The sequence below is a fragment of the Homalodisca vitripennis genome, chromosome 4 (genome assembly GCF_021130785.1).
Source record: "Homalodisca vitripennis isolate AUS2020 chromosome 4, UT_GWSS_2.1, whole genome shotgun sequence".
NCBI lineage: Eukaryota > Metazoa > Arthropoda > Insecta > Hemiptera > Cicadellidae > Homalodisca > Homalodisca vitripennis.
In genome coordinates this window covers 186,309,540-186,333,821 of record NC_060210.1, presented here as the reverse complement: position 1 = coordinate 186,333,821, position 24,282 = coordinate 186,309,540, and the positions used below count along the sequence as shown (strand labels likewise).

Sequence of the window (24,282 nt, the reverse complement as noted above, 5' to 3'; positions counted from 1 at the left end):
ATGTTTCATGTCTTAAAGAAGTTTTTAAAATATGACTGTTAATTTATTGATTAATCAGGCTTTTCTGACTGTATGAGGATTTGTGACATTTAGAGTTTTTGTCCTTTGTGCACACCTGACGTGCCATAAGTGTCAGAGGTGGTGAAGAAGAGACGATGTCGACCTATTTATATTACTTATCCGCTGCAACGCTGGCAGTTCTGGTGATCGTGTTTCTCTTTGTTAATATGTTATTTGAAAACAAGAAATTAAATCAGCTGCTCGTTATCGGCAAAAAGCTTAATACTTTGACATCACATTCTGTAAGCATTGGCATCAAGCTTCATGCTGATTAACAATGTTGTACTACATTCAGACTTAATGTAAAACTACTACGGTACAATATATTTTGTCCAAAGTTTAAAGCGGTATTGTAATACTCCTAATTCACAAACCCTTAACTGCATTGCTATTAGATTGAAAGAGATGTATTTTATTTTTAATGACATATTTCTCAAAATAAAATCGTATGCAATAAACTACCCCTCTCCACCCCCACAACCCAGATACATGTAAGTATCTGATTAAACGACTTTATAAGTAGTCATTTTTTATAATAACATCTGTTGAATACTGATATATTCTCCCAAATGATATTCTATTGGCTTTCTATCTCAGATAAATCAATTAATTTTTAAAGTTTTGTAGAGGGGGGTATGGAGTTTGTAATTTTCATTTTAATACCAAGAGGAAGTAATGGGGAGATTAATACGCAATCTAGTAAATCAAAGAAAAATGCTTAATTTATTTACAAATATGTAGTATAATATGAAAACTTTTTTTTAAATCAACAAATATAATCAGAACCGTACGTAAAAGGGTTTTTGCCTCAGTTGGGGAACGGGTATTCTGGATGCTTCTGCATTCCTCTCAGCAGATCTCCGCAGAATTTTCTTCCGTCTTTTCCTTTGTCCAGAGCATTCAACTCGGCCATCTCCTTGTTGGTCAGCACAAAGTCGAACAACTGCAAAATGTGCCAATCAATTTACTATTCTGTAGTCTCAAGTAAACTATGAAATCTCATTAAAAACTCTTGGAGCAATTAGAAAAAAATTTAAAGTGCAGTAAATGTTATGAAAACAACACTTCGGTTGGAAAAATAAATGATATCGATAAAATGTTGTTTTCATAAAATTTACTGCAGAATGAAAGCTCAGTAAGACTATCTGTGAACATGGTTTTTATTTTCCTTACTTGGTGGTTTTTAAGGTTTAAAATAGTGTCAGAAATTACCATACCATACTTTCAGTTATTTTATACCTCTCCTTTGAAAAATATAGTATTTGCGAGATGTAGGAAACACGGGATATGGTGAATGGACTCACCTGAAAGTTCTGGCGGATACGGTCAGGATTGACACTCTTGGGGATGATGTTGATGCCGGACTGGATGAGAAACCGCAGCAGAACCTGAGCTGTTGTTTTGTTATGAGATTTTGCAATGCGTATCACCACTGGATCTGCTCTTGGATCCTCATCATTCCCTCTGGAAAAGCAAAGCACTTTGTTACATTGACTTTGAGAAAACTTTCTTTCCAACTTTATCAATCTTACAACTTCATGGAACATGACGTTCACAAATAGTTTTGGTTATCGGCATTACAGTATTTTTAGACAGTACTCTATACCAATAACTCACCCTTCTAATGTAACTCCTACTTTTTTCACAAACGCCACCATACCAGAAGATCCAAGCGGGGCGTAAGCAGTCATGATGATTCCATTGTCCTTGCAGTACTTCTGCAGATCCTTCTGTTGCAAGTACACGTGTAACTCTACTTGGTTATTGACTGGTGGAATACGAGATATCTTCTGGATCCTCTCTAGCTGGTTAATGTTGAAGTTGGATACTCCTATAGCTTTTGCTCGGCTTCTGTCTACTTGTTTTTCCATCGCCTGCGAATACCACAAATCAAAGTTTTTTGATGCACGATTTTTCAAAACACTTTGCTTTCTTTTATACATTATACTCTATTATCAAATATTGTACGAAGCGCAAAAATCTTTACCTTCCAAACAGCAAGAATGTCAGTGGTTTGATCCAATTTAAAGGACCCGTCTTCATTGCGAGGCCTCAGACCTATACCAGACTGTAGGCCCACGGGCATATGTACAAGATACAAATCCACGTATGACAATTGCAATGCTGACAGAGACTGCTTCAGGTAGTCCTCCACCAAATCTTCGCGCATAGCGTTGTTCGGTAGCTGTAAAAAATTCTCTTTTATTGCAAACAATATAAAAAACGAACAAGAAAAATACTCTATTAACACTAACGTTTAATGGATACAAATTGTGACTCGCCGAGTTCAATAACCTGTAGTCAGTCCTGTACACTAAAAGGAGTATACCTAAATACAGGATCAAATTTGCGACCCTTAGGTCAAAATATACACGTTCTTCCGAACCTAGTTAGTTGTCAAAGTTCAATTTTTTACTGCTCAAGTGCATTTATAACACATATGAATATTTTTAAATTAAATATGAATAAATATAAAATATTATATGCAGAATAACTAAGAAGAATATATAATACAGCTCAAAACTGTAAGAGTCTCGGTTGCCGAGCGGTCTAAGGCGTCAGACTCTGGATCTGAGTTAAAAGATAGCGTTAGTTAAATCCTGTTGGGACCATCGACTTTTTACTCAATCGACTCTCCTCTTATTCTGTTTTATAGGATCTTCGCACAAACCAGTAGTCCAAGACGATGGGAAGAATACGGCTTAAAGGGTTTAAATTTTCGATTTTTTCTCCTTAAAAAATAATATTGTAATGTTTTCCACAAATTTATTAAGCTGAGAGATTAGCAAGAATCGCTTGGTGTAAAGTGTTTTCAAGTCAAAACATTACACAACTGTTATCTTCATAGTTAATTCTGAAAAATATAGTATTTAGGCACGGTAAAATAAGGCGCTTTTAGGTGCCATTTCATCCAAAAAATATGAGTAAGATATTTTTTAAATTAGGGAACATTTTATTAAGAGTTCCTTTAATATTTTATTTCGCTGTGGAATGTGATATTAATTTCCAGAAGTCTCTTTTTCAGTAAAGAATTTTAAAGTTAAACTAACTTGTAAAGGAAGTAAGTATAGTCCTTAGTACCTTGGTAACAATGAAGAGCTCCTCACGCTTGATTTTACCGCTGTCCAGCCACTTCTTGAGTACGTTCCCGATCATCGCCTCGTTCTCATAGGTAAAGGCCGTGTCGATGTGTCTGTATCCGGCCGTGAGCGCGGCATCCACCGCCGTCTCGATCTCTTCAGAGCTGGCCTATAAGTGTAACAAATCTTGAGGTTATACATGTATTCATTAGATAAATATGCACTAAATGCCAATGCTAATGGCGCAGTGTGATGGGAACGATTATCATCGCAAAATAACCGGATCAAGCTACGTCGAGCGTGGCTGCTGCTTGGATGGGTGACCGCTAAGTAATTCTGCCCTTGCAAGCAGCCCGCCTGCCCGGCCGTTGGTGGTGGTTCGGAAGTCACCTTCAGTCGTTACTCTCAAGGTTAAGTGTTAGAGAGGGCTTCTTAGCCCTAACTTCGCCTGATAAAATAAGACATACTTTACTTTACTTCTTACTAAGTATAAAAATGGACTGTCCAAAACAGCAGTGAGTGTCTTCGACAAATCTCTTTCTGCTTACTTGAAAGAAAGGTAGTTTTCACATGTTTTCACAAAAAATTAAGATGTAGATTCATTATCGGTTAGAATCTTAATTTTTACTCAAAGTATTTTGCCCGAATCTGAATAAAAGCTATCTTAATGTTGAGAGTAACTAACGAAAGTATGCAACCAATGAATAAATACTGTTTTATACCATGTTTAGACTGGCTTTGTTAAAAATACGAATTTTTGTATACTACTCTAAACGTTGTATTCCCACTATATGGAAAACTTACGAGACTTCACAAACACGTAAGAAGAACCACTGTCACAAATGGCCAGAGAATTGATTTTTGTTCTACGATACGCATTCCTTTTCCAGACTTTGAACGGCCGCCTTTTAGAAACCTTAAGAAATGAAAAATTTTCAACATTAAATATTTTTAACGTATAATTGCTGGTGTATATTAGGAAATAACCGTGTAGAAAGTTTGCTTATTTGTATTTGTGATTAATGCTCCCAAACTTGAAACGTTTTACTGTTTGAAACAGGCTGACCGAAACAATCTACGTGCAAATACTACGTTTGTATCAAGGTTGGTGTAATTCAATTAAATAGAAATAAAATAAATAGACTGGATCGTGGGTATAGCAAGAATGTAGGCAGGAAAATATTTGGAGGGGGGTTAATACAACGTATAATTTCTCAAAATGAACAGAAAGTTTTTTAAACGCGAACTTTCAAACTGAAACAATTGAAAATTTGGGAGGAGTCCGGACCCTCTGGACCCCCTCGCTGGCTACGTCCTTGGACATAGGTTGGCGTCAAGAGAAGCCGGGTCAAAGTGGTATTACAAATTATGTGTGTGTGGGTGGGAAGAGAAATACTGAAGTCATCTATACTAGTGAGCATCGCGCGCTATTTTTTAAATACTGTAAACTATTCATCTGTTACAATAATGACTATTTCACTCTACAGGTAGTAATTTCAATGTATAAATATGACTCAACTGCTACCAAAAACACTAATACTACGTCTAAACACGTAATTGTCGTAACTAAGGAAAGTTAGAATACCAAATTATGTACGTAATAGCTAATTTTCGTTTAAAAGAAGTCATTAAAAGATTAAGTGATCACAATCTAACAGTCAATCCCAGTAAAGTGAAGTTTGCCTATAAGGAAGTGAGCTTTTTAGACCATAAAATAAGTAAAAATCAAATAAAAATAGACTGAACAAACAGTTGCAATTAGGTAATTTGAACCTCCAAAGAATGTTAAACAAGTCAGTCGATTTATAGGAATGGTATCATATTTTTCTAAATACATAAAATATTATACTAAAATAGCTAGTCCATTAAATGAACTCAGAAAAAAGTAAGTAAAATTTAATTGGACATTTGAGTGTAATGACAGTTTTTTGAAGCTAAAATCATGTATAAGTAACCCCCAAGTGCTCAGGATAGCTGATTTTAATAAATCATTTATACTTATGTGTGACGTAAGCGAGATTGGTTTAGGAAGTACCTTACTTCAGGAATTTAATGGAGATAGGTTACCAATAGCTTACTATTCAACGAAATTCACAGACGCAGAGAAATGTGGAAGCATTGTCTGTCATTTTAAGCATGGAAAAGTTTCATTCTTACCTAGACATTCAACCTTTTTTATTAATTACTGACAACAGCACACTTTCTTGGGTGTTAGTTCATTTCAGAAAGCTTGGTAGGTTAGGTAGGTGGGTAGAAAGAATATTAAGCTTGCCATTTAGAGTACAGCATGTGAAAGGAAGTGACAACAAGGTGGCTGATTGTTTATCAAGGATGCATGAAATTGTTCTAGATGAAGCCAATAATAAGAATAAAATTAGTACAGATAATAGTAATAAGAAAAATAAGCAATACAATAAACATAGATGTGTAAATAAGAAGGTAGTTAAAGATGACAAAATTGATGTTATTCAATTAAATGTTATAAAAGATTTCCCATTATCGTTCACTAAAATTGTACAACACCAGAAAAATGATGTAGAAATTCAAGATATTGTGAAAAGTATAGAGAGAAAAGAAAATAGTGATAAGTTTTATTTAAATAAAGGTGTACTTATGTTTAGAATAAGTGATAGAAATATGGGTAAAGTTTGTTTGCCAAAAATGATGATTGAAATGATTTTTAATTATTATCACTCAAGTGTCCTTGGAGGTCATCCAGGTATAAAAAGAACCATTGCAAAAGTCACAGAACATTTTTACAGGCCAAACTTAGTTAATGAAATTAAGAATAAAATTAAGAACTATGCTTTATGTAAAATATCTAAGCCTGCTCAACGTATATACGAGGGCTAATTAATCGCCACTCATGCCAAACAAGCCTTGGAAAAAATATATATTGATATATTTGGTAGCTTAGTTAGAACTAAAGATGGTTATAATAATATTTAAATGAAAGTGTAAATAATTCTCCATTTAAGCTTATGTTTAATCATAGTCCTAACCATGCTTTAAGTAATTTATGGCAAATAAATGGCATGATAGGCAATAAGGTAACACCTCAAGAAATTAGTATAAAAATTCAAAATGCAATAAAGAATGTAAAGAAATCTGTAGAACACAATAGAGGAAGAGTGAGATATTCAGAGGAAAAGGTCAAACACCCATTTAAATTAGGATCAAAGGTATTTTTAAAAACTCACTTTCTCAGTAATAAAGCAAATAAGTTTCAAAATAAGCTTAGTTTAAGGTACACTGGCATTTACTCTGTGATATATTTCTTAAATCCTGTTGTTGTACGTATTTAAAAAATTGGTGAACCACATATTGTGAAAAGAGCACATATTAGTAAGTTAAAACCAGCATAGAATATTGTAGAATCGCTGAATTTCGTTAAGTGTTAACTTAAATAGTTATTGTAAATACAAGGCATCAATCAGTTGTAAATGTAAATATTTGAAGTTAATAGAATTCATAATAATGAATTTAATGTTTTAAAGTGTATTAAATATGTTTGACTCACTGGATGTGAAATAAATTCAAAATTTGGAAATCCACACTTAAAAGCTTTCCTTGTAAGCGAAACACTAACACTAACGAGACAAAACAACAAGCGCCGCGACTATACATACTTTTACGTAATTTGAATCACGGTATCACAAAACAAAACTTTTGATACGACTACTTCCACGGGACGCACTCAACTGAACTGAAAGCTTTCAAGATATTTTCCAGTTTTGGTAAGGTTTTAACCTGCTTACAAAACAAATCCAGTAATTCAAACAAAATGTACATAATAGACTGTAAGATAAAAGTACACGTATAAAACGATAAGAAATTCATTAGAAAGACATCATTGCTGGAAATCATTAGAACGATAATGATGACATTGTAATGACATTAGATTATTTTATAAGGATGATAACAGACTATCTATAAACATCATTGAAATAACGTGGAATAGATAAGGTTGACAGCGATTAATGACTCTATTTAAGTTGTAGTGAATATGCTGTGGAGCTGAGTTGTTATCTGCAGTTAAAACCCATTGCTGCTGCACGGCGGCGGTTCCGGTAGTGGCACGGACATTGTTGTCATTGTTGACTGTTGCCGCGCGCCCTGGCCCGGCCGTACCTCAGTGTCATGGGACAGGTAGAAGGAATGACGAATTGAACTTTTTATGATTTAATAAAATAAAGTTTTAGTTGATAATATCTTCAAATAGATTAAGATATAAAGGGATTATTTACTTTAAGAATTAAGCCTGAAGATAGGAATTAGTTGAATTTTGAGTTTTTATGTGTAAAACAAATATTTATTTGAAAAATGACATGTTGGCAAGTTTGAATATTTTAGAAAATTTTCTTTTTTTTGAGGGAGAGATTTTGTACCGTATATGCGAATAGTTACAATAATACATTGTTTAATAAAAAAAACATGGAAAATTAAACCAAATATTTTTATATTTAATATGCTTAGTTAATAAGACATCCCTGAAGTAGCTTGCATTGGACAAGTTCAGTTCTGTACATTTAAAACAATGGTACTCCATTGTAAGAAACTAAATTTTTGATTGGTTCAGAGGTCTGAAACTTGCTGACCAATAGGAAACCTAGTTGGTTACTTGTCTTGTAATGTTAGAACAAAACTACTGGAGTGCTCTGCTCATTATCTTGTGTAGTTTAGCCTTGTAGGCTCATAGTGAGTAGTCCGGATTGAAAGAAGACCCCAGTTTACGGGTATGTACATTTTATAAGAACTTTGAACCAATCAATTAATTGTTTTTAAATAAAAATTCATATATATCTTTACTGTGTTAGATTTTTAATACCAATAAAATTTCACTAAAATGTTTTAAATAACTAAGAAGTAAATTGTTTTAACAAAGTAATAAAATCTAAACTACATAAACTTCTAATAAGATTTGTAATTTGTTTCTTATTAGAGTTTTCGGTGAACCGGACAAGAAACCAAATAAAAGGTGTAAGTGTTTTAGTTCAGTATATAATAAGTAGAAGTATTTTCTTTTGTTGGATACAACAATTCAAGCTAAAGTCAGGAATATAAAATGGTTTAACTGTTGAAAATTTATGATGAAATGTGCTCTTACTAAAATTATATTAAAAAATGTAAAAATGTATACAACATCAAATTAATTGTCAATTGAAGATTGCAAAAAGATAAATCAAAAATAAAATATTGTTAACATGACAAGACTACAATTTCATTTGACAGAACACAAACTCCATTTAATATTATTATTTATGATACAAAACAAATAATCTGGTTATAATTATTTTTAATGGAGTATCTCCACCAGAGGATACAGTGTATAACTAATAATATACATATTTATTAGAGCAACCATGTTACAGTGCAATATGAACTGATTAAAAGTTACGGTGCTTTTTCTAGAATCGTTTCCACAATAAAATAAAATCCATGCATAAACTGTATTACACAATAAAGCCTAATTAAATTCTACAGATTTCACACCAAATTAATTAGTAGATTTTAACAAGCGAGACGACATGACCTTTAGATAAAAACGAGTTCAGCCGATAACACTTAGGAAAAAACAGTATTGCTAATGTTGTCTCTTCTAAGTGTTTGAATATACTATTATGTTTCATGTCTTAAAGAAGATTTTAGAATTTGACTGTTAATGTATTGATTAATCAGGCTTTTCTGACTGTATGAGGATTTGTGACATTTAGTGTTTTGTCCTTTTGGTACACCTGACGTGCCATAGTGTCAGAGGTGGTGAAGAAGAGACGATGTCGACCTATTTATATTACTTATCCGCTGTAACTCTGGCAGTTCTGGTGATCGTGTATCTCTTTGTTGGTGATCAACAATGCTATTTCTATAATAAGCCCTGCAGTGTCAATTCTACCCCAACTGGAAACCAGCGGCCAGGATCCAGGACTGTCTCAACGTTGCAGTTTGTCGCTGTTGTAAGTTTTGATCTAACATGTCTCCATTTTGGCTAAACCGTAGACTAGACAGTGCATTTAGTAGTCTAAGTAAGATGCAAAACCTCGAACTATGGTATAGGGCAATAAATAATTAGACTTTTATAGTCAGCCGAAAATATACAGACATAAACCTGCTCATATCGGGTGGTATTGTCCCCGTATAGTACATAATTCCATGTAAATAATTGTTGTGACTAACTGGTTTCTGCTCTGAAGAGTGTTTTTTAATATTTATTATGTTTTATAGCTTCAAATTTGAGTCCTTGTAATATTGTCCTTTCTTTTGTATTTAGGACGTTATATTTGTCAGTAAACTATTTATTAGTTGATGTTGTGATATGTTAGTGTAATACGTATGTAGATAGTGTTCTGAAATTTCTTGATAGATTGCAACTAAGAGCCAATATTTTATACAGCAATTTTTATCATAAAAACTACTGGATATAAATTAATTATAATTATCTAAACGTGCGTAGTATTCACTTAGTTATGTTATACCAATTTAAATGTGAAGTTCTTTTTAAAATAAAAAAATGTTTAATCCATCGCTCATTCATTCAGTCAGTATTTATTCTCAACTCAAAAATCCATTATTAAAAACTGTTACAGCGTTTATTGTCATATGAAAATTTTCTCTCGCGCAATCGAAACTATGAATGTACTACATACGATTCGACTGTATTAAAACAATTAAACTTTACTTCTGTTACTTTTTATCCCATTTTTATAACACGCGAAACTAAATGTTTTATACTTTAATATTGTTTATGCAATTTCACAATATATTGCTATTTTCATAGTTTTAACATGAACAACCGTTTTAAACCAAACCTTGTAAATGAATAAGCCTTGAAATCGTAAGTGTTACTATAATATTTTACATAGTGAATTTCCTACATTTTTACTTCAAAATTGAAATAAGCAAATGGATACTAAAAGACTCATAAGACCAATTTCTTTTTAAGTTTATTCCTTTGTTATTATTGTTCACCTCCCAGTTGAATTACATGTTCAAAGTTTACAATGCATTTTCATTGTTTGATTGAAAACTATTTTCTATCCTTTTCTCCTCCACAAAACTTTTAAATCATACGGTTAAACTTGTAAGAAAATAAACAGAACAAAAAGATGGTAACGAACGACAATAATTGTAATGAAAATTCTATTGTGGCAGAACATAAACCACAACTAGAACACTATGATACTCAATACATGGCGTTAACACGCCATATACTATTTCACTAGCCTATATTTTTATTATTTCCAAATTCAGAAATTTATGTGACATTCTCTTCTGCTTCTTAAATTAATGTGTATTTTTGTTGTATTGAGCAACAATAATAAACAGCTATTATGCTCAGGTACCCTTTCGATCATTTATATTAGATTGAAGCTTTCACTAAAGGACCTGGAGGTCAGGAGATATCTCAGGCTACTATTTCGGAATTCCCATAGTCTGGAAAATTGTTTTAGATGGAATATCACAGAGGTCAAAACCTTCTATAGTCTAAAAATTCCTATTTGCCTCTCACGGGCCGAAGAATCCAATCTAAGATTTTCAAAAAAAATTTGTGAGTTAAAAATTGCCAAAACCTACATCGAGACTTAAAGAAGATGTAAGCTTTTGAGCACCACCACAAGAAGTTTTTAAACGCCAAGGACATCATGTGCCTAGCTTTCTGCGCTCTGAATCCTATGAGCTCTAAGTGGCCGTAAACACATATTTTGAAAGATGAAAACTTTTAGAATAAAGGAATTCCCATAATCCGGGAGGCTTTACAGACTAGGGAAAAACAATTTAGATCATTGCAAATGTACATCTTGTTATTTTAAATCTTTTAATTTTACCTTATTATGATGATTGAGTCAGCGTAATTTAGATAAAATGTCCTATGTTTAAATACTTTATTACCATTATGCTTGTTATATTTTATTATATGCATGCTATTTTGTATTATATCGATTATATTGTATTATTCTAGTTTGGCCGACACGGAAGTAGAGGTCCCATCGTCTCGTACCCCACGAGTGAGTATCCAATGAACGACAGAGAGGTTTGGCCGCACGGAGCAGGTCAACTCACCACGGTAAGTTTGTATTTCAGTCAGTTGTAAAGTATGAATTGGTGTTGGTTAATTTATTTCAACTATGATTTTGAGAACGATTTTGTTGAAAAAGGAAACATTGTTAATTAAAAGGACAACAAGAAAGATGGTAAAAAATTGGAAAGTAATGTAGGGAAATCCGCCGAAATTACTCATAAATATACATACGTGACAAAATCCTCTCAGAAACATTTTTTTTGTGTCCACATATACATTTAATTTATTTTTGCTCGTTCAAACTTTAATCGAACATAATATCGAACAAAATTTGACTCGAGATTACTTTTTTTAGTATTTTTAGTACCGGTAGTACTTTTTTCAGTTTTTAACTTTTGCTTGCTTCAATTTGTAAAATTCTCCTTATTAGATTATACATATTTAAAAAATCGTAATTTCCTAGAACAAACGATATTTAAAATTATTAAAGATTTCTGTATAAAGAAAAGGTTTTAACTGTTAAACTGTTAACTGGTTTCAAAACATACAGTGCAATTATTGTTGTTTTAAAATTTCCCTTTTGATATCTTATCTCTAACATGCCTCTTCGTAAACATATTTTTGCCTCTTCGTTTAGTATATTTGTCTTCGTAATTATTGCCTTGATAAAAACAATCTATTTAATATACTTATTAAATAGAAAAACAAAATTATTTTTACTTGCAGCATTTTTATATAATAATAGTAACGAAACTCCTGTACATGCCCCCTTTTCGGAGGTGATTTTAAATATATGAATAAACATATCATAATATATTACGCTAAACTGTTAAGAAAATAATTTATTAACTTTGTAAAACGAGCAAATAAAGCTTATCCAACTAGGCAACACTGCACTAGTTCCCTTCGGGATTTTATCTTCTAACAACCTATTTGAATATTCTTAACATGTTCTATCATTAACCCTATCCCTGCCTAAACAAGAAAAGTTATCTTAATGAGTAAGCCCTACAAGCTCAATTATGTACTTCTAAGCGGGGTCAGCGCATGCACAAGAGCCACCCATCGCTTTCTATCTACGCAAAAGCACGTGGTACATTCAAAACCCCAAGAAGTGACGGGAAGGAACGACTTGTATTGTCAGTGGATTTTGGAGCAGTCTATACTCGGTCGAGCCACAGGAGGGCTTTCCTATTTGCGAGTGGTGGGGGTCAGGTTATTTCCCCGCCCTGCGCTTCTTGCTAAATGGTTCGATCTGTACCAGTAATAAATTCATACGAAATGTATTATGTGTATAGCATTTTTAGTATATATTATTTAACAGTTCAATATATTTATAAATGGATTTGTATTCACAGAGAGGAAGAGTACGAATGTACCAATTAGGTGAAAAGCTTCGCTCTCTGTACAACAGGTTCCTGGATGACCTGTACCACCCAGGGGATATCGTGATCTACAGCACTCACTTTGACCGATGTTTTGACAGCGCTCAGCTGATTCTGGCTGGTCTCTATCCACCACGAGATTTCCAAGTGTGGAACCGCAACATACCCTGGCAACCTATCCGTATCTTGTACACTGACAAGGACCACGTCATGGTAATAATTAAGCATCTTAATTACACCCACAGTTTATATATCTTGTATCTTGTTAATAATGGCAATTATTCACACAAAACCAATTAAAATTTTAAGTAATATAAAATATTTACGAACTTTACTGAAATGCAATTATTCCTCTGTGTTTAATATTGTGTAATTCGTCCTCTGATTAGAATACTCTAATTATATTTTAGTTATTTAGGGTGTGTTTGTATCATATAAATATGGTTTTGTCATATAAAACTGGGAATAAAATATCTTAGACGTTCAACTGTTTATATTTAAAAAGCGTGTATCAATTTAAAAAAACTGGCAGTTGCTTTCAATTGTTAAATTAATTATTATAAGAAGTATTTTTTTATTAATGACATATTTAATTAATTTTAATTTTAATTCAATATATTAGTTTTCATCATTAGGGACAAAGGTGGATTTTTCGGTATGCAATTTGCTTTACGAACGAGGCGACACCTATTAAACTATTAAATAAAGTTTAATTTTTATTACATAATAACTCACCATACTAATCTGTCAACTTTAAATATAAAAAAGCAGCAGTGATTTTTGTATTTACTTCTACTGAAATTATAACAAAGTTTGAGGTTAGCGCACTGCAAAAAACTGGAACCGTGCGCCATCTGATGTTTTAAATCTCTTTTATAGGGTAACGGAAAATAATCAATTAATGGGAACCAACTTAAGTATATAACACAGTTGTTATATTTTTAGAAAGATAAAAACTTCTTACTCAGCTAAATTTTATTTTCAGATTGTATTTTCTATGACGCCAAAATGGTCAAACTGGTGCCCCAAATTTCGAATTGAACAAGAGGAGTCCTTGGTCAGACTTCAACGAGAAATCGGTTCAAATTTGACACGAATGTTGGAATACTCGCTGCCTTACATGTCTCTGGACGCGGGCAGTCATAAGCTGAACACCTCAATCGGTTCAATGTGGATGGACACTTACACTCTGTGGGAGTCGATAGTAAACCCGGTAAGTTTTACAGGTAAAAGCGACTTAATACCATCAGAGATCTGCCTTTAACTTGACTGAATGCCGAGGTATGACGGGACAGATTTATAGCGTTATAGAAGAAGGTATGTTAAATAGGACTCTAAGTTCTAACTTCACCATGTGAAATAAGACGTCCATTACCACTTTTACTATACTCCATATAGGAAAATGTTTACAATCCTTGGGAATCTATAAATAACCCAATCAGTGAAATTACAGTAAAATTTCAATAAATCGATAATATTAATAAACTTTTGACAAGATACTCATTGCTTTGGGAGTCACTAAGCAATGTGGAATATAAAGTTTCTGCTATTCATTTAAGAGGCTTGTAAGCAATAACATTATGAGTACTTATAAACATTTTTTTAAATTTCAATCAATTTAAAGCTTGTTTAAAACGCCTTTTGGTGTCTTGTGTGTTTTATTCTGTTGATGAACTCATCCAGCATGTACACTACTCTCTGTTCTACAGGAGCTGGAGGGTCTCAAAATCCCATCCTGGGTCCCAGAGATATATCCTCAGCCCATCGCCTCCCTCATTGTAGATACGTATAAGGCTGGTATCGCCGGGTCTGACACCATGATCAGACTCATGTCAGGTAATACCCATAACACTCCAAAGTATATAACTCATGTCAGGTAATATCCATAACACTCCAATATATAACTCATATCTGTGAATGTTTCAGTATTACTGCAACTAGTGTTTTACACTTTTGTGCAAAGGGGACAGTCCAAAGACACTGTATGGGATTAATCTTGTGACAATGAAACTGCATTCTCACTGTATTTTGATTATATACATGTGAAAAAGTCAAGACATTTAAGAATAAAACCGCTTAAGTATTGGTAGGGCTATACAAAACCTTGGCAAGTTTGCACAACTTACCCGCGAAGTAATAAGACATTATGATTTATACTGCCTTACAGTTTAAAGTTGTTTAAATGTTAAAATAAGTTTTGCAACCAAGTGTTCTTCAGTGACACACTAAACGATGTAATTGAGAAAGGCATTAATAAATGTAAAAAAATGCAATTCCATGATTTTATTTTATTCTTATATGTGCATTGGGTAAAATATTTTATTCAACCTTCTTCAAATGTTTAAGATATAGAAATGCATGAAAAGAAAATATATGAAACTTATACTCGAAATAATGCTATGTTTATTGTTGAATTTGCATTGGATACTAAATACTTATATCGATTAAAAATACTATATAGCCCATTACTAATTTGAAATAATTATATTACCGGTACCTCTTAATGTACAATACAATTTAATATATTTTCTGTCATTTAGACTATTATGCTTATAGAAAAAGACGACATGACGAGTATAATTGAACTGCTCTCATAAACATTATTAATTCTTCACATAATTGTGGTAACTGAGGACAATTACTTACACATTAGCCTGATTAATATGAGTGTACGCATTACATTAATATTACTTACACTTCAAAAATGGGTAATAGATCTTTTAAATTATACAAACAGCAGCTTTTAGTAATTTTCTGATTTTTATGTAGTTTGAAGAATTTATTTTTTTCTGTGTTTGATCAAAATTGATGAAATATATAAACTTTCTAGTTTCCATTAAAAAACCAAACACATACTTTTAAAACAAAACTATAAATAATATATCTATTTTTGCTTCAACAGTTTTTTATGGTACAGGTACTTCCTTTATATAAGCCATTACAACTATAATTATAAAGTTAGCATTTACAGAATTTATATTATATGTAATTGACATACGTGTTGTAAGAAAAACTTTTACAGCAGATGACTTAATCGGCTTGTCTCATACAATATTTTATAAAGATGCGATATTGGAGAGATGGCGTCTCCGCATGGCTCGTGTCTAATTTATAACCAAAATAATTATTTATTAAAAAACTATAAATTATTATTTTAATCAGTTCTTTTACAACAACTATACCGCTGACAAAAACCTCCTGATCAAATCAACAAAAAACTTTCTCACAGAAGACATTTTTACGTATGTGTTGCAATATTAAGAAACATTTTGTTACTAAATTTCATGTTTTTAGTCAAACAGTTACTAAATTTCATAGCTTATTGTATTATATTGTATATTAATATTGTAGTATTATTAACTATACATTTAAAACGCTATGTTAGTCTATGCTTGTGTACGCGAGTACAACCCTTTTTTACGGCCTAAACTAGAATGCTTTACGACAATGGTAATGAAACACGGCGAATTAAAACTAAGCGTAGGTTTTTGACAGTACTTTAATAAAATCACTTAGAGGGGAATTAGTTTTTAGCATAATTGAACTTACCAGCCAAGTTCCCAGGCCGACATAAGGCATCTTAACGTTAGCTGCGGTTAGAACAGACCTTGCGGTAATAGAGCTGGCCATGTTTCACTAAAGTTGCACAATACTCTGAAATGTAAGCAGTAAAAAAAACAACAACACGAGTAGACACACTATCTGTATACCTCTGGCATCTTCCACGCTACTTATAGCAATATTTAACCTGAAGTGTTAGATAAAGTGGTTTGATTAGTTACTTGAAACGGTACAATGCATTACATTGGTATTAATATCAATCTCAGAGCGTCCGGTGTTGCGTTGACTGATAAAGCACTTGTCACCGACGAAAATATTGGATATTGTTTCAGAAATATAATTAGCTGATAAATATAGAAATGGGCAAGTAAATCAATTTTCAGCTCAGATGTGGTTGTGTAATAGGAATTCTTTGCAAATAAAACAAAAAACCAAACTGGTCACCCACATTTGGAATGTCCTTGAAACTAAAGTTAATTAAGTGTATTATTTACAAGTTACGTTCTATGGAATGTAACAAAAGTCAATTTTTCATTATATAATAGGGTTGTTGGATATAATAGTTTATAATGATTTATACTGTTTTACCAAGTGAAAAGAGTGATGGTCCATTAGTGCATATAGCCTCTAGTGTTGTAATTTACTAAAAAGGGGCACCTGATAAAGTTCCCGAATTTCCCAGAATTTCGGCGTGCCTTGTTGACAATTGGTCGGTCTCCTCTCCTTACTATTTCTCTACGGTCTCCTGATAAGATAAATTCTTCGTCATACAAGTAAATAAACGACGATAATAATTAATTAAAGTGTAATTAATTTTCAATTCTAGTTTGTTTTGAATTATTTTATTACTATAATGTATACAGTGTTTTTTGAATCAGCTTGAAAAATGTTGGCTAGGTATTCTCATAATATATTTTTATATTCAGCATCCTGTATGGTGTAGAGAATACGAACGAGTATTATTATTGTCCGTATACATGATATGAGTTACACTAATAGGAAGGTGAACTGGAGCTAAACACAACATCACGAGTATGTTATTCAAACAACAGACATAACATCAACACTATAGCACAGATATGTTGATTTTTAGGGCAGATATTTCAGGAAGCGGTAGGTTTCATGAAAGCCAGGCTGAAAAATGAGACCAGTTTGGCGAGACAACTCTACCTCTACACCGGCCACGACTTCACAATAGTGGGTCTTCAGCGTATCCTGGGTCTGACAGACACCTGCCACTGGGTGGTGGAGCCTAGCTCTGCCTTGATCCTAGAACTTCATACGGACCCAGCCACACATGGATCCTACATTAAGGTGAGATGTCCACGATATCATCTGGACATTTTTGAATATGATAATGTAGTGTCCTATAACGATTGACATGTATTTTTTAAATCGGTTAAAATCGTTGAAATAAAAAAACATATAAAAAATATATCTGTAAATCTTTTTGCGTCTGTCTTTACGTGTAATTAGTACACAGAGATCACGCCATTTACACTTTCAACATAATGAAAATATATAGCTTAAATAGTTTTGACATGAGAATATGTTTTACAGAACACCTACAAGCAGACAGACACCAACCATAATTTGATTCCCTGAACTAATTTTGGAAAAGACATTCTTATTAGAGACCTGCAGAAATCTCAATAAATTGGAACTCTTTATAAGTGCAATTATTGTATATATAAATATAATTACATTGGCACAGAGCTAGAGCATGCTATTACTCCTCATTTTATCTTAACGGGAGGCGGCCCATACCCATCCTGGAAAACATATTACTCCGAAAGCAAGCGCATAGTTTCCTATGGTTCAAAGGGAAATGGAAGATTTCCTTACATTATTTTCCTAAATGAACAGAAAATTTATTGGAATTATGTCTGTAGCCTAGAAAAACTAATTAAATTTATTTTACAGGTCCTGTACATAGACGGTGTGTCGAAGGACTTGGAACCTGTTGAGCTTGCCATCCCTGGTTGTGACTTTCCTTGCAGCATTTACCAATTAATGAACATGACGGAGAAGTATTATAATGTAACAGACTGGCAAAAAGAATGTGAAAGTTAATGTTTTGTAAATATATTTAATAATTTAACAAAGTAAACAAATCAATGACGAATCCATTTACCGTTCTAATGTATTAAGAGTCTGGCAATAATTCAGCTTATGCAAACCAACGAATGTTATCCCAACTGGTTTCCAGTTTTTCAGTGTCATAAAATATGAACTTATTTTTTCTGGTATATCTATTAATATGATCTAAAAAAGTAACTTAATTAAATATAGATTTGATCAATTTTTCAAACTAATATTCCAATATTAAAGAATAAATCTGCAAAGCCACGATAGTAAAATTCCAAATTAATTCACAAAACTAATGAACGATTACTTTGGGAGGGTTTATATTTAAGAAAAATTACAAGCCATTAAAATCAAAAGGAATTTTCAAAAGGCCTTAATTTATCTTTCTAAATTTCTATTTTGATCGCTATTTTTCTGGTATATCAATATGATATAAAGTAATATCTCAAATTATCTATAGAATATTACCACATACCTTTTTGTTTTGGAAAATTCAAAATAATATAACTGAAATACCGTTTTTTTTAGAAGTACTTTAAAGATTAAATATTATTTTAATGCTTGATAGTGACATAAAGGGTATTTATGTATCTTTAGAATATTACCACATACCTTTTTGGTACAAGACGTTTCTAAAGATAATAAGTGTAGTTTACTTGTTTCTACAACTATGAGTTTTACGAAATAGTAAAGTAGTAATTTACTTGTTGCTGATATTTAGAGACATTATTAATTTCCACCATAGAAATTAAGAAAGTGCTAGAAGACCACTAGAACACTGTTCAAAACCCAATATGACGGCCAGGTATATAAGCTAACATTGGCAGAGCATACCAAATCACTAGCGAATTTGTTCACTGGTCCTTTACAAAACTTCTGGAGATGGATTGTATTTGAATTTTGAAGTTTACTAGTACCACATTCAACACCTTATTACAGGGCTGCTCTGAAACTTCCAATAATAATTAATAAGAAGACTTGTACATAAAGTAACTATGGTGGGATGGATTGGTTCAATTTCAATGTTCAGTTTAGCTCCAGTTCACCTTCCTCTTAGTGCAGCGTCTGAAATCTGAAGTGACTCTCTCAGACTTTCAGATCCTACACTAAGAGGAAAGTGAACTGGAGCTAAACTAAACAATCACAATAAGACTTGTTTTGATTGAGTTGCAAAACTCTTAGCACACGCCTCAACAAATCGAGTGCTAAATTTATTTTCTCAAAAACAACATTCAATTCAGCGGATAGTATGGAAAATCTAAATCCAAAAATTATTTCATGCAATAATTTAAAATAGGAACTTGGTAAACCTTACTATCCCTTTATGAAATTCGTAATATTTATCTTCTCACCTTTCTTCTGTTTTAATCTCTATATTTCAAGAATAAAGAGTTATTATTTTAAACACATTACAAAGCGACATTAAGTACCATATCAATAAATTAAATTTATTTAATTTTATTACAAATGATTAGTTTCTTACTGGAAACACTTTTGCTTCCTCAAAAGACAATCTCATTTAGCATAATATCTTGGTTATGAAAAATATGAGAGACCAAAATGTTAATATTTACCTTTATTTCTATAAAAAATCATAATTATAATTTTCAACGATTGTATTTGTCACTCTTGAATCACTCTTTGAAATTTGTGTTCATTTCTTATAAGCTGCTTATGCTATTACTAATCCATCTTGCTTATCTATTACTAACATCAAATTATTCTTTCAACGGTTTACATTTTTATTTAAAAACAATCTTTTTTACTTAAGTAATACTATATACTTATTTTCTGAAGCGTATTATATTTTAAGCATGATGAGACAGTGTAAATTCCATTGGATGATTGTATAAACTATAATAGAAAAATGTATAATATATAAAAATTTGTGAAATAAAATACTACTGATATTATTATTACACCGAAGTACGAGTATATCATTTAGCATTGACTATTATAAATAGAGAAGAGTATTTCTACATTTCTTTTGATTACTTACCATAAAAAAAAACTAATTTGTTCAGAAATCGTCATTTTTAATGGGTGTTTTAAGTATGATCAAATGTACGAATGTACCCGATGTTTTCGATGTTGCTGTCCACGACGGTGACTAAGCATCAATTCTTTGAATTTTAATACCAGTTCTGATACTTTTCTGGCTGGAAAAGTTGTATAAGACACAAGTTTCGACGTGTTTATCACAATTTATGTAGATATTTTCATATATATATATATATATATATATATATATATATATATATATATATATGATGTAAGTATTCAATTAATGATTACCGGTAAGTAGGTTACTACTTTAGTTAACTGACTTTATTCACGTGACCAAATAAACCAAGAACTTTCAACATTTTTTTAGAATGGCTTGTGCATGTGCAATGGTATCATTGCAAAGCCTACAAAATAAAGTAAAGTAAAGATTTCTTATTTTACAAGGCGAAGTTAGGGCACTTAACCTGGGCACCAACGGCTTAAAGGTGACTTCAGAACCACCACCAATGGCCGGGCAGGTGGACTGCTTGCAAGGACAGGATCGCTTTAGCGGTTACCCATCCAAGCAGCAGCCACGCTCGACGTTGCTTGATCTGGTTATCTTGCGATAACCGTTGTACCCGCTACACTGCGCCATTGGAAGTGTAAAATTAAAGTTAGATCATTACTGACAACTTAACTATTTAAAAGGGAAAATTTTAAGACATATATCTGTAACTAAAAGGCTTTATTCATATTTTACATTCCTGTTCCCAATCTGAGATATTGTAGTATCTCTCAGTGAGGTTTTTGACAAGTTCAAAATCATATGGAGGGTCAAAGTCTGGAATGGTGATTTCCTTCGGTTCCAACTCGGGAGTTGCGCCGTCAATATACATAACCTGAAACATAATTTGTCATTAAAATGAATCAAGAACTTGAACTGCAATCTGACACCAATTTTTAGAAGAGATTCTTCAAAACTATCTATAAAGTTTGTTACCTGGACGTAAGGAAGGAGACTGTGAGGATCTTGGTGGAGCTCAAAAATCAAAGCCGAGCCTGATTCCACGACAAAGGGGGCAGAACCTCGGATCAGTCCAAGAATTCCCAGCATGCCGAGTACTGTATAATCGTGGCCGCAATAAACCACCATCCTCCTGTCTGGGTTCAGTTTACCAAGAGTTTTATCTTGCATAAATGTTATCATTTCCTGGAATAAGCGTCCTGAAACCAGAGTTATTTCTTTTGAAATCACCACCAGAACATCATAAATTGCAAAATAACAATGTTAAATGTCATACTAAATAAAATAGTCCCCACAAAGACTACATCATATGTATGTGGAGACGAGTTCAGTTAACAATCATTGAACGTATTAATCAAGTTAAAACAATGTGATAATAGACAAGAAGTACAGATAATATTCAAATTTGTTTTAAATGCTCGTATAGTAATTTGTCATTAAAAGGATAAGATTTTAACAATCAAATTGTATATTTTATTTTAAAACGTGAACTATGTGAGATTATATCAAATTTTGTTTTCAAATATGTCATCATAAATTTTTTACAAATTTTGTAATTTCGTTATTGAAATTATTAGAGGTTGCTAAAATGGTAGTAACTTATTTCGCCAGGATTTACCAAAATATTTTCTGTTCTTACGGTTTTCATCAAAAAACCCCATCGTATCCACTACTCGGGTAAGGTTCCGATGAAGGCTATAGCCATTTTTAAATAAAATTAAATGAAAAATGCCTACACTATAGAGGTGAATTTCGGACGCATAAGTCTTCTCTGCACTGTATCCACTCATCAGGCACAATATATATCCAGGCAATGGTCACTTTAATATAATGAGGAATGGTAAAAAAATATGTAAGTACATTTTTCAATTATTTAAAAATTTAATTACATTAGTTGAAACTGTAATCTTCAGTAAAAAAATCTGTATAAAGTAACAAAGTTCTCAGTGGATCCAATTATATGTATATTTTTATAATTTTAAAAATTTATTAAAATAATAAATTGATTCGTTTAAATTGAAATGTGTATTTTAAACCCTTGTAACCTATATATATATATATATATATATATATATATATATATATATATATATATACAGCCTTTTCACTTAATTTTAAAATTCCTAAATAATCTTAAAATTTATAAAAACCTATAATCAAAATCAACATTGTTTTATACTTTACCTCCAAATAACCTTATCATTTTATCCGTTGCAATGGAAATCGCAACAAATGTTTTTAACATCACACTCTCCATAGGTTGGCGGTAAAACTTCTTCGTCCACGCAGGTAGAGGAAGCCCTTCGTTTTCCTATTGAAAGTGATCCAATTCATTTCCATTCACTCAAAACTTTCATTTAAATAATACAGGTTCAAATTCGTGCATAAATTGTTTCTAAAACATAATGTACAAAAAAGGTATGCTATATTATAATCAGACCATTTTAAGAAAGTACAATGAAATCTCTAACTCTTAAATAACTTTGCAAAAGGATTAAATAGTTTCAGCTTATAATTTCAGAGAAACCCTCTAATAATAAGAGTAATATACTGTATTCACAAAATAGAACACAAAGGTTTTCTGTACAAGTCAAAACATAAATATAAAAAGTAATTATGCAAAAGAAATAGAACAGAACTGTTTATAATAAAGCATAGAATCTCAATTTTAAAACTAGTACGCTCTTTTAGTAACCTTTAAATTATCCCTACTGCATAATAATCTCGGTCTCAAGACAGAGTTTTTGAAAGGGTTGAGTCTGAAACAGGTAATTTCTATGCCGTGTGTTATAATCATGGATTAAATTTGGAAACAGATCTCTTTTTGATCTGAAACACTCTCTACATTCTTCATCTTGTTTTATTCCCTAAACTAATCTCAACGTTCTATTTTTAAGAGTAATTACTCTACTAAATTTGAAGCTGGAAAATATCCAAAATATTATCCCGTACCTATACTTAGACTCAAATTAACCTTAGGCACCTCAGGACGAACGTACTTAAATTTAGCTGCTACGATAATGTGTCAAATGGGTATTCCATTTCAGGTCGTAATCAAGTTGGACCCTTAAGAAACTGGCGGGAAAAGTGCCATTTATTGGATTACCACCAAATATATAAATATTAGGTCAGTTTTGGGAAGTTTGGAAATAACATTCCACAGTGTTCGTTTGGCAAGATTTAAGAACAGGTTATTGGTACAGAACCAGTCAGATATCATGAACCATATGGCTATGTGTTGTTCTAACATGGTAGGTACTGAAGTGACAGTTATTTAGATTAAGTCTAGTGTCATCCGCGAAAAGAGTTGCCAGTAGGTATGAAGGTTCTGTTGAAGTGACTTCATTGATGGATATGAGAAAAAGTAGGTCTCCAATAATAGGTCCTAAAACACTCCGATCTTAATTACAGATTAATTCTAAAAAATACTCCTGGGAATTGTTGCATTCTTTGTTCAAACTATGATATTTTCATTCTTATCCTTGAATAAGTACTTTTTGTCAAATTGTATCCTACTTTATTCTACTTGGCTGGATATGGCTAACGAGACTCAAATATCCCAATTGTTCAGTAGTTAGCAAAATTTTTACCTGTGAAAAACTTGTAAACTCAGAAGATAGTCATAGGTTATAATTTTAGAATTTCACTACATGATAGTTTAATTCGGTAATTATTGTACTTAATTGTTGAACTAATCATTGCACAACAAAGATATCGGAAGGCTGTTTTATTCGTATAATGAATTGGAAAGTTTATATTTTGTGAATTATCTATAATCTACCTCTTCGTAAATATTTTCTTTTATTTAATCAATCTTTGTCTTATCCTGGATACTCATTGCCAAACGTGTGTGTTAACTATCATTAATAATAATAATAACAGGTTACTAACTGAAATATCAATAAGCAAGGTAGCACACCACATCACGTGCCGTTAAAATGTTTCGCAAAGTTTCAAGATTATAGCTCATTTCATTCTGATATTTAAAGTACGTGTATTATTAGAAAACATGTAAAAGTTTTTGATTGGAAAGTAGTTTTTGTTATGTTATTTAAGATAACTTCCTGAATTCAGAAA

The 24,282-nt window shown here is 32.1% G+C and overlaps 3 protein-coding genes across 6 annotated transcripts in view; 1 reads left to right on the top strand and 2 right to left on the bottom strand.

The window, feature by feature from the left end:
* Positions 1 to 760: 760 nt before the first annotated feature.
* Positions 761 to 16,248, bottom strand: LOC124360758 (1,5-anhydro-D-fructose reductase-like). Of its 2 annotated transcripts, none has more exons than XM_046814636.1 (6): positions 16,092 to 16,248; positions 3,142 to 3,309; positions 2,048 to 2,245; positions 1,678 to 1,934; positions 1,365 to 1,524; positions 761 to 1,003 (listed from the first exon to the last, which is right to left on the bottom strand). In XM_046814636.1, exons 1-6 carry the CDS (start codon positions 16,170 to 16,172, stop codon positions 869 to 871), a joined length of 999 nt encoding a protein of 332 aa, XP_046670592.1. In that variant the 5' UTR covers positions 16,173 to 16,248; the 3' UTR covers positions 761 to 868. The 2 variants fall into 2 exon arrangements, with proteins under 2 accessions (XP_046670592.1, XP_046670594.1); XM_046814638.1 differs by lacking the exon at positions 16,092 to 16,248 and adding an exon at positions 6,661 to 6,783.
* Positions 7,818 to 18,249, top strand: LOC124360757 (venom acid phosphatase Acph-1-like). 3 transcript variants are annotated; one of them, XM_046814634.1, is made up of 8 exons: positions 7,818 to 7,876; positions 8,890 to 9,094; positions 11,098 to 11,202; positions 12,516 to 12,755; positions 13,528 to 13,755; positions 14,252 to 14,378; positions 17,197 to 17,417; positions 18,027 to 18,249. In XM_046814634.1, the coding sequence occupies exons 2-8, from the start codon at positions 8,915 to 8,917 to the stop codon at positions 18,174 to 18,176; spliced, it is 1,251 nt and encodes a 416-aa protein (XP_046670590.1). In that variant the 5' UTR covers positions 7,818 to 7,876; positions 8,890 to 8,914; the 3' UTR covers positions 18,177 to 18,249. The 3 variants fall into 3 exon arrangements, with proteins under 3 accessions (XP_046670590.1, XP_046670591.1, XP_046670589.1); XM_046814635.1 differs by lacking the exon at positions 8,890 to 9,094 and having other exon boundaries at positions 7,846 to 7,876; XM_046814633.1 differs by lacking the exon at positions 7,818 to 7,876 and having other exon boundaries at positions 8,716 to 9,094.
* Positions 18,250 to 20,908: 2,659 nt separating this feature from the next.
* The window catches only part of LOC124360756 (testicular acid phosphatase homolog), a 41,279-nt gene continuing 37,905 nt past the window's right edge, over positions 20,909 to 24,282 (bottom strand). The window contains exons 5-7 of the mRNA XM_046814632.1: positions 22,390 to 22,516; positions 21,181 to 21,404; positions 20,909 to 21,079 (exon numbers count right to left, since the gene is read on the bottom strand). Of these exons, the coding sequence (XP_046670588.1) occupies positions 20,930 to 21,079; positions 21,181 to 21,404; positions 22,390 to 22,516 (501 nt within the window). The 3' untranslated portion in view covers positions 20,909 to 20,929. The remainder of the gene's footprint in view (positions 21,080 to 21,180; positions 21,405 to 22,389; positions 22,517 to 24,282) is intronic.

Excerpts from the sequence above, each read along its gene's own strand:
- LOC124360757 (XM_046814634.1), top strand. The coding sequence starts at position 8,915 with ATGTCGACCTATTTATATTACTTATCCGCTGTAACTCTGGCAGTTCTG. Across the intron at positions 14,379-17,196 it reads CATGATCAGACTCATGTCAG|GGCAGATATTTCAGGAAGCG; the intron begins GTAATACCCATA and ends GTTGATTTTTAG. Across the intron at positions 17,418-18,026 it reads CACATGGATCCTACATTAAG|GTCCTGTACATAGACGGTGT; the intron begins GTGAGATGTCCA and ends TTTATTTTACAG.
- LOC124360758 (XM_046814636.1), bottom strand. The coding sequence starts at position 16,172 with ATGGCCAGCTCTATTACCGCAAGGTCTGTTCTAACCGCAGCTAACGTT. Across the intron at positions 3,310-16,091 it reads TCGGCCTGGGAACTTGGCTG|GCCAGCTCTGAAGAGATCGA; the intron begins GTAAGTTCAATT and ends TTACACTTATAG. Across the intron at positions 1,525-1,677 it reads GTAGGAGTTACATTAGAAGG|AGGGAATGATGAGGATCCAA; the intron begins GTGAGTTATTGG and ends TTGCTTTTCCAG.